At 34.2% G+C, this 13,453-nt stretch overlaps 1 protein-coding gene across 1 annotated transcript in view; it reads right to left on the bottom strand.

The window, feature by feature from the left end:
• Nucleotides 1-13,453, bottom strand: part of LOC123526272 (phenylalanine--tRNA ligase beta subunit-like) — a 37,546-nt gene that overhangs the window by 14,867 nt on the left and 9,226 nt on the right. Inside the window, exons 5-13 of the mRNA XM_053522845.1 lie at nt 12,970-13,042; nt 12,051-12,110; nt 11,734-11,789; nt 10,937-11,087; nt 10,444-10,552; nt 3,960-4,092; nt 3,184-3,235; nt 1,341-1,402; nt 924-1,030 (exon numbers count right to left, since the gene is read on the bottom strand). Coding sequence (XP_053378820.1) covers nt 924-1,030; nt 1,341-1,402; nt 3,184-3,235; nt 3,960-4,092; nt 10,444-10,552; nt 10,937-11,087; nt 11,734-11,789; nt 12,051-12,110; nt 12,970-13,042 — 803 coding nt within the window. The remainder of the gene's footprint in view (nt 1-923; nt 1,031-1,340; nt 1,403-3,183; nt 3,236-3,959; nt 4,093-10,443; nt 10,553-10,936; nt 11,088-11,733; nt 11,790-12,050; nt 12,111-12,969; nt 13,043-13,453) is intronic.

The raw sequence follows: 13,453 nt of genomic DNA, 5'->3' as shown, positions 1-13,453 counted from the left end.
CAAAATACATGTCAGAGTTATGGGACTTGTCCCAGAGAGGTTGGTTATTGACCTAAAAGAAGAAAAAATAAGTTTCAAAGCTATATGCCTTTAATTGATGGCTGTATGTACTTGCATGCAAAAACTTAACCAAGGTGTGACGCCGACGCCGACGCCAGGGTGAGTAGAATAGCTAGACTATTCTTCGAATAGTCGAGCTAAAAATCAAACAACATTTTTTTTTATGAACGACATCAGATTGAACAAGCTATCTCACGGAAATGGACATCCTTGATATTGTAACACCAATGTTGTTTATATGAAAATAAACCATTTTTTTCTTTTCATACAAAATATACAGTGATTGCGACCACTTGAGTTCGAAGCTACAGTTAGATTCTACTTTCCCTGTAACAAAATGCATGAAAATCATAAAAGATTTATGAATTCCTGTATGTCAAGATATATACCAAATATTCCCTTATTTTCATCCCCGGTGTTGTCACATTTCGCAAAATTGGTGTGTTTACTAATGGCCTAACAATATCTCTTTCCCATTTTTCAAATAAATATATATATGAATATTTTTTGTTTGAAATTATGGGGAGTGGAGTTTATTGCGAAAAACAGTATTAAAATTTATTTCATTCTTGTTAAAAAATCTCAAATTATGGATACATCAACAGCTGTTCTAAGCCCCTTTTAGGTTGATCAAATAGAAATATTGCCTTGTTTACAGAAAACCAAAACCTCTATGAAAACAGTTGTTCAAAACTTTAACAGTTGTTTAAGCTAACAGTCGATTAACTTTTAAAGTAATATTTAAGCATTTCGTACTAGTGTTTCCCACCAGGACTAGTATTTTGAATCAAAATTTAACAGGTGATTAGTTTAACAGTGAACAACTGGGCCGAGCTCTGTTATATACAGTAGGTAAAGGATATCAGCTCTGGTGGGTGGGACTTCTACTTTGAGGTTTTTGCCACCATCAATCACCTCTGACTCTAGGTACATTTTTGTCAATAATCTTGCCATTTCCTCTCCACTTATACTGAAATACAAACATTCAGACATGTACAGTGCCCTCAAAAAATCTCACATAGGAAACACCTTGAAAATTATCTGAACAGAAAATATAATATTTTCAGTTTCTTTTGTTACTAGTACAGTTTAAATTATTTTACATTTATATCTTTATTTTACATACCATGAAATCAGTAATATTCATGGGGATTAATTCTTGTGGATTTCACAGTTGAGTAAATCCATGATATTATATTCCAACAAAGAAGTAAAAAGTCATGGGACTGTAGCTGACTATAAAGAGTTAAATATATACATGTATAGATATATGTTCTTACTCTATGCCAACTTTTTTGTTGATTTCTTCCACATTTACAACTTCATGTCTGTATGCCAACTCCTACAACAGCATAAAATACATGTGTAATGGCACTATTGGATTGTGTGAGCAAAACAAAGCTAAAGAATGCTGCATTTTCATCTCATATAGTGGTCTTGTAAAATAACCATTACCAATTCAAAATGTGTTTTTCTCATTTAAACTTTAAACTATATGAGCAAAGACCCGTAATAACTGACCAGTAACCTTATCATATCCAAATATAATTGAGCCGCATCATGAGAAAATCAACATAGTGGGTTTGCGACTAGCATGGATCTAGACCAGCCTGTGCAGCTGCGCAGTCTGGTCAGGATCCATGCCGTTCACTTTCAAAGCCTATAGCAATTAGAGAAACTGTTAGCGAATAGCATGGACCCTGACCAGACTGCGTGGATGCACAGCCTGGTCTGGATCCATACTGGTCGCAAACCCACTATGTTGGTTTTCCCACAGCACGACTCAATTATGTCTTCCCCTATACATTTTCTCAATTACCTTAACAAGCAACAAATTGTGTGACTTGTTGTTGTTTTTCTTTTTCTGGAATACTCAAATGTAATAATAAACTATATAAACAAGAGCACCGCCTTGCGGGTGCTGACGCTCATCTGATTTTTTTGTGTAATAGAAATATTGTCCTACCCATGATTTTCTCAGTCTAAAAAGGGCCATCATTCTTGCAAAAAGCAGGATAGAGTTATGTTTCTTGATGTACAGTGTCCACTTATGATGGTGAAAAACTGTTGCAAGTTTTAAAGCAATAGCTTTGATAGTTTATGAGAAAAGTTGACTTAAACATAATACTCAACCAAGAAAATGATTTTCTAAGTCCAAAAGGGGCAATAATTATTGCAAAAAGCAGGATGGAGTTATGTTGCTTGCTGTACAGGGTCAGCTTATGATGGTGAACAAGTGTTGCAAGTTTCAAAGCAATAGCTTTGATAGTTTAAGAGAAAAACTTGACCTAACATAACTTAACCAAGAATCTGTTATTTTCTAAGTCCAAAAGGGGCCATAAATCTTGCAAAAAGCAGGACAGAGTTATGTTTCTTGCTATACGGGTCAACTTATGATGGTGAACAAGTGTTGCAAGTTTTAAAGCAATAGCTTTGATAGTTTAGGATAAAAGCTGACCTAAACATAAAACTTAACCAAGAAAACTGATTTTCTAAGTCCAAAAGGGGCCATAAATCTTGCAAAAAGCAGGACAGAGTTATGTTTCTTGCTATACAGGGTCAACTTATGATGGTGAACAAGTGTTGCAGTTTTAAAGCAATAGCTTTGTAGTTTAGGATAAAAGTGACTTAAACATAAACTTAACCAAGAAAACTGATTTTCTAAGTCCAAAAGGGGCCATAAATCTTGCAAAAAGCAAGATGGAGTTATGTTTCTTGATGTACAGGGTCTGCTTATGATGGTGAACAAGTATTCCAAGTTTCAAAGCAATAGCTTTGATAGTTTAGGAGAAAAGTTGACCTAACATAAAACTTAACCAAGAAATCTGATATTTTCTAAGTACATAAGGGGCCATAAATCTTGCAAAAAGCAAGATGGAGTTATGTTTCTTGCTATACAGGGTCAGCTTATGATGGTGAACAAGTATTCCAAGTTTCAAAGCAATAGCTTTGATAGTTTAGGAGAAAAGCTGACCTAAACATAAAACTTAACCAGGCAACGCCGACGCAGACGCCGACGCCGACGCCGACGCCGACAACCGCTCAAGTGATGACAATAACTCATCATTTTTTTTCAAAAAATCAGATGAGCTAATAAATAAAATAAAGCAGTAGAATACATACAGGATATATAACTGTAGTACCATCTGGTTGTATCACTTCTGCCTGCTCTACACTGAAAATAAATTTATCAAAGTAGTTTCATAAAAAAAAAAAAACAGTTGTCTAGTTGTCCTGCTCCTCCCAACCAGAAACAAGAGCTGTCAGTAAGACAGACAGCCAATGTACTACTATTCGAATCGTTGTCCCAGAAGCAGGAATATAACCCTAGATCTTAAAATATCTATAGAGTTTCAATCCAGTCTCTCGATTAGTTTTGAAGATAGTAACTTGCAATCAAAACTTACAGGATGTGATGCCTATGCCAACAACAGGGAGAGTAGCTCAACTATTCTTCAAATAGTCAAGCTAAAAAGTAAAATTCAGAGAAATGTCCAATGTATGGCACTCAAAAGAACCAGAGAGGATTTTGGCATTGGAGCATTTTCTGGTTTCTCGCATTATCTCAAGCTAACACTTTTTTGTCTTCTGAAGGCTTTGTCCATAGCATTACCAGCGGCAACTATACATGTCTAAATTCAAAGTTTCATCACCAAAGTGACCACACAGAACTGCTCCTCTCTACCAGAAGGAAGCATTATCTGACCTGTAAATTCTTTTTATATTTACTGCACTTGTATTTTGCATTATATTGTAGCACAAGAGTAAGAATTCCAACCACTGTATCGTTACTTTATTTTAAATAATGCTTTTTTCAAAGAAATTTCTCAAGCAGAAGTATTGTGCCTGCAAGATGGTCAAGCTATATGATGACTTTTATATATGGACAATATACTTACATAAACGGTTCCTCACAATACTGACCAAACATTGTGACAACTGTGTCCAGCACTATTTTAGCCTTGGTCAGATCTGTCGCCGTACATTCTATGAAAACATTCTTTGTCTCCAAGGTGATCTTTGTATGTTCACCTGACAAAACAGAACACTGAACTATCATATACTTAGTCTAGTGGAAAAATATTTTCAGCCAATCATTATCTACAGTTCTAAAAGAGTATACAGTGGCTGTAGCAAGTTGGTGGGCCTTTTGATTAATTTGTATCAAAGAATTCAAATCAGTATGAATAAGTCTATAGAATCCGTCTTTATTACTGTTTTGAATTTTGTCTTTGTATCTTTAATACTATTGGCTCCAACTTTGTCCCAGGTTAAAATTTTGTCATGTGATGAAGTCACCTAGCTGACTTGCAGACAGTTAAAAGTTCTACCTGAGTTTTGTGTGAAATACTGACAAGCGAGTCAGTAATGTTCATCTACCTTTCATCTAAGCATTACCATAGTTGTTTTTACTTTACTTCAATCATAACAGATCAAGCAAATCAGTAATAGATAGTTTATTCTATTTTTTTGTAATCCCAAAAATGGTTATTTGTATTTTGCAACTGTTTGTTTTTACAGTGATCAAAAATTAATTTCTACAAAGTTATAGATCATTATAACCCTTTACCCTCCTAAAATTCTAAAATGAACTGGTCCATCATTCAATCTGGGCAATACCGTTTATTATTAGAAGGAGTGTTCACTGAAAATTTACTGACTGAATTGCGAACAGTGCAGACCATGATCAGCTAAAACCTTGTTGTGGTGCGACAAATGTGTCTTCAGTACCAGATATTACTTTACATAAGAAAATATACCTTGTGGCAGGATATCCGTACCTTCCCTGTTTAAACAGCTGCCATTAAGAACAAGTCTAGCATTTCTGTGATTTATTATTTCAAACACAGTATCTTAAGGATGTTGGATATGTTTCAGGCCAATTTGTTCTACAATTAAGAATTTTTTCATACTTTGCATGTTTGAAGATCTTTAGTATCTATTTCGTATAAAAGCAAAAAAAAGGTAGGTCACCGAACTCCTTTTCATTATATCGGCCATTTTCTACACACACTGTCAAGACAAAAGTGAAATTTGAAATACCTGGAAAAATTGGGGGTACATTTCAAAACACAAACTATCTTTATCAGTTGTAAAATAATTGTATTTCTAACAATTCAGTTTGAATATGCTATGAAGTCAGTATGAAATTTTAATGATTTTCACATAATACTGTTACTCGTTTTCACAAGGCAATATAATTACCCACCCACTTTTTTCCAATGGACCAGTACTTGTATCAGTCTAAAGATAGCATAACATTATTTCTATCAATTAAGATTTTTGAAATACTTTTTGTATATATTGTGTCTCAAAATTGCTTCAAAATAAGGGTTAAAAAAATTGGGGGTCACGAACATATAAGAGAGATATTCTGTATTTTATCATGAAAGTACCAAAATTTTAGAATATTGGGGTTTGCTGGCAAATAAGCTATAACACAAATATTTTCATGAAAAAAAACGCCTAAACATATGAACATGTGTGCAAAACATAATTTTAATAACAAAATAGTTCCAAACCATTTACATCGACATTTCATCATAAAAACAGATGTAATATTACCCCACCCACTTTTTTAAAGTTAAGTATGAATTATATAGCATTGTTAACATTCCAGCATGAATTTACTATAACAATCTTCACCAAGTATAAAAACAATATGCATGGCTACATAATCTGGATGTGTTGCATTATGGGGATGATCCGACTAGTATATCAAGAGTAATGTGCTCCTGATATAGTAAAAAATAGCAATATTTACAAATTTTTTACAACCGTATCATTTTTATTTAAAGAAATCACGAATAAACTTAGAAACTTGTCTAAAATAGACAATGTGTACGGCCATAGGGTCTTGCAAGACCTAGATTTCAGGCATTTTCAGACTAGCAAGTCCAGAGTTATCTGTCCCTGTTATATAAAAAGTTGCAATATTTGACAATTTTAATGCTCTAGTTTGAACATTTTCAAAACAATTTTTATCAGATTTAATGGCAATGTATACGAGCACAAGCTCTTGGAATAACTCGATTTTGGGTGTGATCAGACCAGCTTGTCCAGAATTATGTGCTCCTGATATATCACAAAAGCTGTCTGTTAACAGCACACTTGAAGGGGTTTAGGAGATACAGAGCAGACACAAAATAGAAGGCTTTGAGTTGTGACCTTGACCTTGAACCGACATGGGTGACTCATGGGTTCTGCACATTGTCTTGATGAGGTGATCATTTGAACCAAGATTTATGAAAATCCTTCAACATGTTCAAGGGGTTTAGGATATACAGAGTGGACACAAAATTTTACGGAAGGACGGAAGATGGAATTAGGGAAGGATGGACAGAGACCATTCCTATAACCCCCACCACTTGTGGCGGGGGAGTTATAAACACCACGACAATAACCATGGAGGAAATGACCTTCAATTCAGCACCTATAAAATTTCATGTGTGTGATAATTGCTACAAAAACAAGTCCCAGTACCGTACCGTATTATCATTTTCTAACAGATGGTTAACCGCCTTAAATATTTCTAACAGGTAGTGAACCACCCAAGTAATCTAAAATATTTCTAATTGTCACTCAAAAATGTTCTGGTATGTAGGACTCTCAATGAAAATTATCTTATATCATATACGATAATAAATCACCTTAAATTATGTCCAGAAGTTGTGTTGAGCTACCTTAAATAATTCTTCCTATAGTAAGTTACTGAATTAAACCAACAGGCTACTTCTAATCAGGCCATAGAAATATATAAAGTGTGTAGTGGACCAAAAACCTATCAAAGTATCTTTAAAGTTCAGAACTGACTAGTACTGAAATAAATAAATTTCTTTTTAATTCACTGCACAATATATTATATTTGAAAATTTCTATTAATTGACTATTTGAGAAAAGTACCTTGGTCCTTTCATCAATGAAATTTACCAAAATTCTCTAATATAAAGCAAAGAAAACCTGTAATTTGTTCAGTAATGTTCAAACACAGGAGTCTGAAATTCTATCAATAAGACCATAGAAGTCTATATTTATAAAAAAAAAAATACCCCCCTATATATAAAAAAACACCAGGGTTTTTTTTATATATAGAGGGGTATTTTTTTTTATAAATATAGACTTCTATGGTCTTATTGATAGAATTTCAGACTCCTGTGGTTCAAATCAAGTAAAAGTACATGAATTTGTATACTGGGTATAAATAACTCAAACAGATTTTCTGAAAATCTATTAATAGAACAGTTTTACTTTATGCTAAAATTAGTTAACCACTGGACCAATGAAAAATCAATACTACCTTGTAATGAGGATGTGGAAAATTGCTGGAATCCCAAAATGTGTACAGTAACTAATAAATGGGGATCCAGAAACTTAATCAAAAAAAAAAATAGGACAAGTCTAAAAATAAATTCCACTGACTAAGATTAGTAACAAAGTACTGGCTTGTTGAATATACCTTTTAATTGTTAAATATATTGTTTTTAATAGAGATTTTTATTTTGATGGCAATTTCAATAGATTTAAGAGATATAATTTAGTTTGAAAAGAGATAGATAGAAGATACATCCAAAGAACTACAAAATACATTATAGCTATTTGATACAACATGCAGAATCCTTCACCAATTATAGTTTAATTATGTTAAAATCCCTTTTACCAAATTAATGTGACTTGTGAATTTTCTTTCTATCTTTTACAATAGCACATCATCTTGGCTGATAGTGATTCTTTTTTTTTTTTCATTTGTACTTTATTGAAATCACTCAAAAATCCTAACTGATTACTGAAATACTAAACAGTTGTAAAGTTTCAACATCCAATTTTGAAAAATTTTGAAAAATTTTGATTGATTTAAATACACATTAATTTTACATTCACTCTAAACCTGTATGATATAATGAAAACAATTCTCTCAGATCACTAGCTGTTTACTGGAGGAATCACCGTGTAAAAGTCAAATCAAAATAAGTGTAGACCAGTCTGTAAATACTGTCTCTTCTGTCAATGGTAAACCTGTTTCTAAACTTTTCCATACACTAAATGTTTTCATTTTACTAGTATAATCTTTCTATGTATGTTGTTTCGTCAGAATCACCGGATTTTTTCTGTATCCTAAACTCAGTGTTGTCGACCTCTGTAATTGACTTTGTACTTCTGTTCTGTCACCCACTAACATTATTCATAAAATTGCTTCACTTGACAAATTAATCACCACATATGTATAAACATCAACATATATGTGTGAAGTCTGAAGTACATCTCACATTTTACTTATAAAATTTTGGTTCACCGTAATCACGTATTTTTTAAGAGTATCCTGCACAAAGCTCAGCAAATATTTCTCTCAGAATTGATAATTTATAAATTAATGTTACTTCAAATACTTGTCAATCTGACTGGACATCATTTAACGACCACACATTTACAGTTGACACCTCATCACGAACTCTCACTGGGGCTGCATTATTGTAATCGCCCTTACTTGGAACTTTACCAGTTATAAGAAGGAGAAATGTGGTCTGTTCTGCTCTTTATTATTTCCTTAGTATCTGTTCTACAAAGACATTTCTCAAACTGTACTCTACTCATATCTGGTTCTGAAAATAGACATAATCATATCTGGTTCTGAAAATTGACAATCAATACAATTCGCACTGTTACAGAATACTTACTTGATTACTTATAACTAATATTTTAAAAATTATGTATACTAGGTTTTATTAATTCATTCATAAATCATCATGATAAAACATATTTAAGCACAATGGTCCATTACTCCAGAAAAGATAAAAGAACCTTAAGGCCTCAACAGATATTAAGTTCTAGTTGTACAACACTAATTATCTCAATTTTAAAATTGTACATCTTTCACATTCAGACAGTATTCCACTCCCATTTAGATAACAGAGCTTTACCTAGTAAACATAGTGCATTAGGTACTGAAAAGAATGTAACCATTCTTAATAAAAAATAATATCCCATGAATCTGATTATGCATGACACAAATGAGCCACGCCATGAGAAAACCAACATAGTGGCTTTGCGACCAGCATGGATCAAGACCAGCCTGTGCATCCACGCAGTCTGATCAGGAGCAATGGTGTTTGCTTGCAAAGTCTGTTGCAATTAGAGAAACCGTTTCATAGCGAACAGCATGGACAAGACTGCGCAGATGCTGGTCGGAAAGGCAATATGTTGGTTTTCTCATGAAGCGGCTCAAATCTTACAAAATAGAACATGTCCTAAACTGTAGGTCAAGAAAGATTTACGAAATCAAGGAATAGCATCGTACGCACGATAACATTTGGCTGTACATCTTAAATTTAACTGGTGTTGTACAACAAAAACCTACCGTCTGTTGAGGGCTTTAGAATGAACTAAAATAATTAATAAACAATTACAGTACAGTACAATCTACTATCAAATGACAATACAGTATATTTTACATGACTCACCAGACTTTTGGAATCTGTAAACCATAAATGAACAGGAACAATGCCACACCACTCATGACAACTTCCGCATTCATTCTGGTGCTGTGCTATTTTGTGTTGATCAATGTCGTATGTATTTCCATGTTTTTTTTCCAGTACAGTATTTATTTTGGAAATTTTATGGAAAATGTGGCTGCTTTTAAATTTCTGACTTTTGTAAGCTGCCTTGACAAGTGGTCCAATTCAATAAGTCCTTCCTTCCTGCCATTCTGGAAACTGGATAAAGTCCTCATGGATCACTAGTGTAGGAATTCCGAATGCCAGACAAACTGTCCTTTTAAGGCTTTTTTACGAACCATATTTAGATCTATAGAAATACTTCACAGTCTGTTCCGGTACTCTCGAAAGCTAACAGTTACTGCCTAAAACTGATGGCAAACGTAAAACAAACGACAGACGTAGTGAGACGAAGAATTCGTCAACTTTTCAGCCAAAATACTGCATCAAGACGACACTTCCGCATTGCGCCAAAACAAACGACCGCTTTACGAAACCGGTGAATGTCGTTAAAAATCCCGCGATAAACTTGGATTTAAAGCCTCAACGAATAGTTTCCTTCTACCTTTTCCATTAAGACGCCTATTACTGAAGATTCTCTTGGAAAGCAAGCAAGAAATAAGTAAAATTCAACACACCTAAATTTTTCGACTTTACGTAAAGCGAGATTATTCGCGCATGCGCACAAAATGTATCGAACTACCTTAAGTATTCATACATTTTGAACAGGTGATTAGGTAAAAATACTGAGTTCCACTGAAAACTACACTTGCTATCTGAAGTAGAAAAATTTTGGTAAAACAGCATTTTAAACAAACTGAACACCATTTAAGTACATCTTGTTCTCAACTTGTGTTTTCATTGGGTGAGATTAAACAATGGAAAAACTTACCATTTATAATAGGGGGCATAGACAGAACAACTCCATTTTTATCATAGATTATGGGATACACTGGTTTATCTTGGATGATAGGTAGGTATGTCTTCAAATGACTATCTCCCTGCACAAGATAAAACAGAGAATATTTGTTACTTTGTGTTGAATAATTGAAAACTTTCTTACAACTTTTAGCCGTAACAAATCAAAGAGCACAGCATTTAATGACCAAAATTCTCAACTGCCTGTCGAACCGGGGTCGCTCTGGTGCTAATCCAATGCTCTAACCATTGAGCCAAAGAATCCACTCCCTGGTGCAGTTGTCAGAGATTTGCTTTAAACTTGCGGGCTATGCGTAAGCAACCGTAACAACCTAATTATAGCCAACATGGGGCCTTTGTGGCCACTAACTTCAAATCATTTGTATACAAGTTTTATATGTGAGGAAATTTTCAAGCTGTCTTATTGACTAAAACAAAGTTCCTGCAGATGTTCAAACTCAACTTACAGAATACAGTTTCATCAGTTCTACAGCTGTGTATTCTTGTGTTTGACTTAGTGCCTTGAATTTAATATCAGCTGGTGGTTTAGCATCGTATATGAATGGTCCTTGCATAGTGTCAAGGTCATGGGTTCCTATGGCAACCAGTGTTCTCCTCCTACATGAAAAAACAACATAGTACAAGTCTGAGTTATGTATGTTTGATTAATGCAGCCTTTTATCTATTGAAAACTGACCTTTTCATCAGTGCAAAACTTTAACATTTAATTCAGTAAAGCTTTTTTGATCAAGATATATTTGACATTTACTATCAGTAATATAATGAACGACTTCCTTATATGGAAATGCACACTGACAAGCCTTATTATTAGGCTGGGTATTGATATGTTCACATTGTAAATAATCTGTACTATTTACATATATTTTGTACATGTCACTATGAGAAATAACAAGGAGCTGCGTTCAATAAACGCTTGATGCCCCCGGTGGCATCCTTGTCGATACAAAACAACCTAAATCCAAAAAGAGGGTAAGTTCAAGGTCAAACTGAGGTCAGGTGATGTCTGAAGATGAGGAATGGTCACAGGTTACATCTGCATTAGTATAAAGTCATTCTAGTAAGGGGTATTGATGCTAGACGAAACGGTCCCATTTGGTTATTCTCGCACGAACGGACAAACGGACAGGACAATCACTTTATGCCTCCCGCATCAGTAGATGCCGGGGGCATAAAAAATAATGTTCTTCTATAGTCGAACCTTTTAAAATTTAGCATTAGACTCAGAATTGTATAAATCATTTACCTGCAGATGTTCTGATGGAGTTTATCTTGAAGATCTATGAAACTTTTATATCTGTCCTGAAATACAGATTTGCTACCGTTACAGCAGTTCATTCCTAGCAGAGATCTTTTTTCTTTTTTAAAGCCAAGTTTGGCTCAGGCATTTAGAATATAAAGCATTATAAAAAGTTACTGTCAAACTGAAATAAATCTGAATCTAAAACCTCTAAAAGCAACATCTTTGGTATTTATCACTGCTAAATGCGTACGTGTATGTACATGTAGGTTCGGTGTGTTCTGATTCAAAGTTTGTTAACTTAATGTTTCAACATAACCTACCTCTGTAAATTTTATATTTCTTAGTACAGCAGCCACAGCATGAGGACGTACCTGTCCTGTCTGTAATCAAGAAGCAAAAAAATTATTTTAACAGTTACAGAATTAAATGTTCAGCCGAAGTTGTCTGATACTCTAACACTATAAAACTACTTATCACTAAGCAATTAGATTATAAGATTCTTTCACTGGCTGTAGGTGCAGATGGGAATTTCCGGTATCGAGGGTAACTGTTTAGGCAGTTACGAGGCTCTAGCCGAGTGACCGCGTAAACAGTTACCCGAGAGCCGGATATTCCCATCTGCACCTACAGCCAGTGATAGAATCTTTTTCTTGCATACCATATTCAACAAAGAAGAGTAAAATATAAATTGAAACAAATGATTTTCTTATAGCACTTCTTCTTATAGTAGCGTATTAACAAAGCGCTGGAACTTTACGTCCGTAAACAGGAAGTACGTCATGACGTTACACAGACGAAAACAACGTAAGAGTTCCGGTTTTGTTTTATCATCAGCAATGAAACGTTATGATATTTCCTTAAAATAACATTTTCTGAATCGAGAAATATGTTATAAGGAACAAAGAGGAACTATCAAGGTATTTAATTTTTATTCTGTTTTACGAAAAACATTATTATTACTACACACATCTTCTGTACATATGTAGTTCGTTATACGTCATTTACAGCACGAGAGTCATCTTACACCCCGGGGTGTAAGATGGAGTTTTCCAGCACCGGTGAAATCACCAGAAATCCCCGTCTGGTATGCAAGAAAATATAATATCCTTTTTGGCAGCATTTTACTGTTGTTTTTTTACAAAGTGAAAATTATGGTGAATATTTGCTAAAAACCTTTGACTTGACAAACTTATGAAGATCATTACCGGACTACCTATGGATAAATGATGAAGAACTTACAGCAGGCAATATCTTGAGCTGCTGTCTCTGACCAGATGCTGGGGCCACTGACTTGTACCTTGGTGCCTTCAACCTGTCAATGATAGATATTTCATATACTAAGCAAACATCACAGGTTGACTACTACAGTTTCATCTAACATAAATTTGCACCATCCTGGTGAGACTTTGTGTATATAATAAATACCTGAATAATCTACTTCATAATGGTATAGTATTTATTTATTTCAATTTGTGTGTAGTTCTTTAAAGGGCAAATAGGAACTTTTCAGCTTTAATAGTAGAGAACACCCTAAATACCACTGTGAGTATCATATCAAGAACAGGCTTGCTCCTCGGTAAAATCATCAAGCTTCCGTAAGCTATCAAGACAAAAGTCCATAAATGTAACAATTCTACATCCTGAGTGTGGTTTTAAACCCACAGTGGTGAGGTGAAAGTAATACAACTATAAAGAGTAAAATCTGTCAGAGAAACAAGCAGAG

This window comes from Mercenaria mercenaria, chromosome 14 (assembly GCF_021730395.1).
Source record: "Mercenaria mercenaria strain notata chromosome 14, MADL_Memer_1, whole genome shotgun sequence".
In the NCBI taxonomy this organism is placed as follows: domain Eukaryota; kingdom Metazoa; phylum Mollusca; class Bivalvia; order Venerida; family Veneridae; genus Mercenaria; species Mercenaria mercenaria.
Note: the sequence above shows the minus strand (reverse complement) of the source record. Positions and strands in the feature narration are given on the sequence as shown.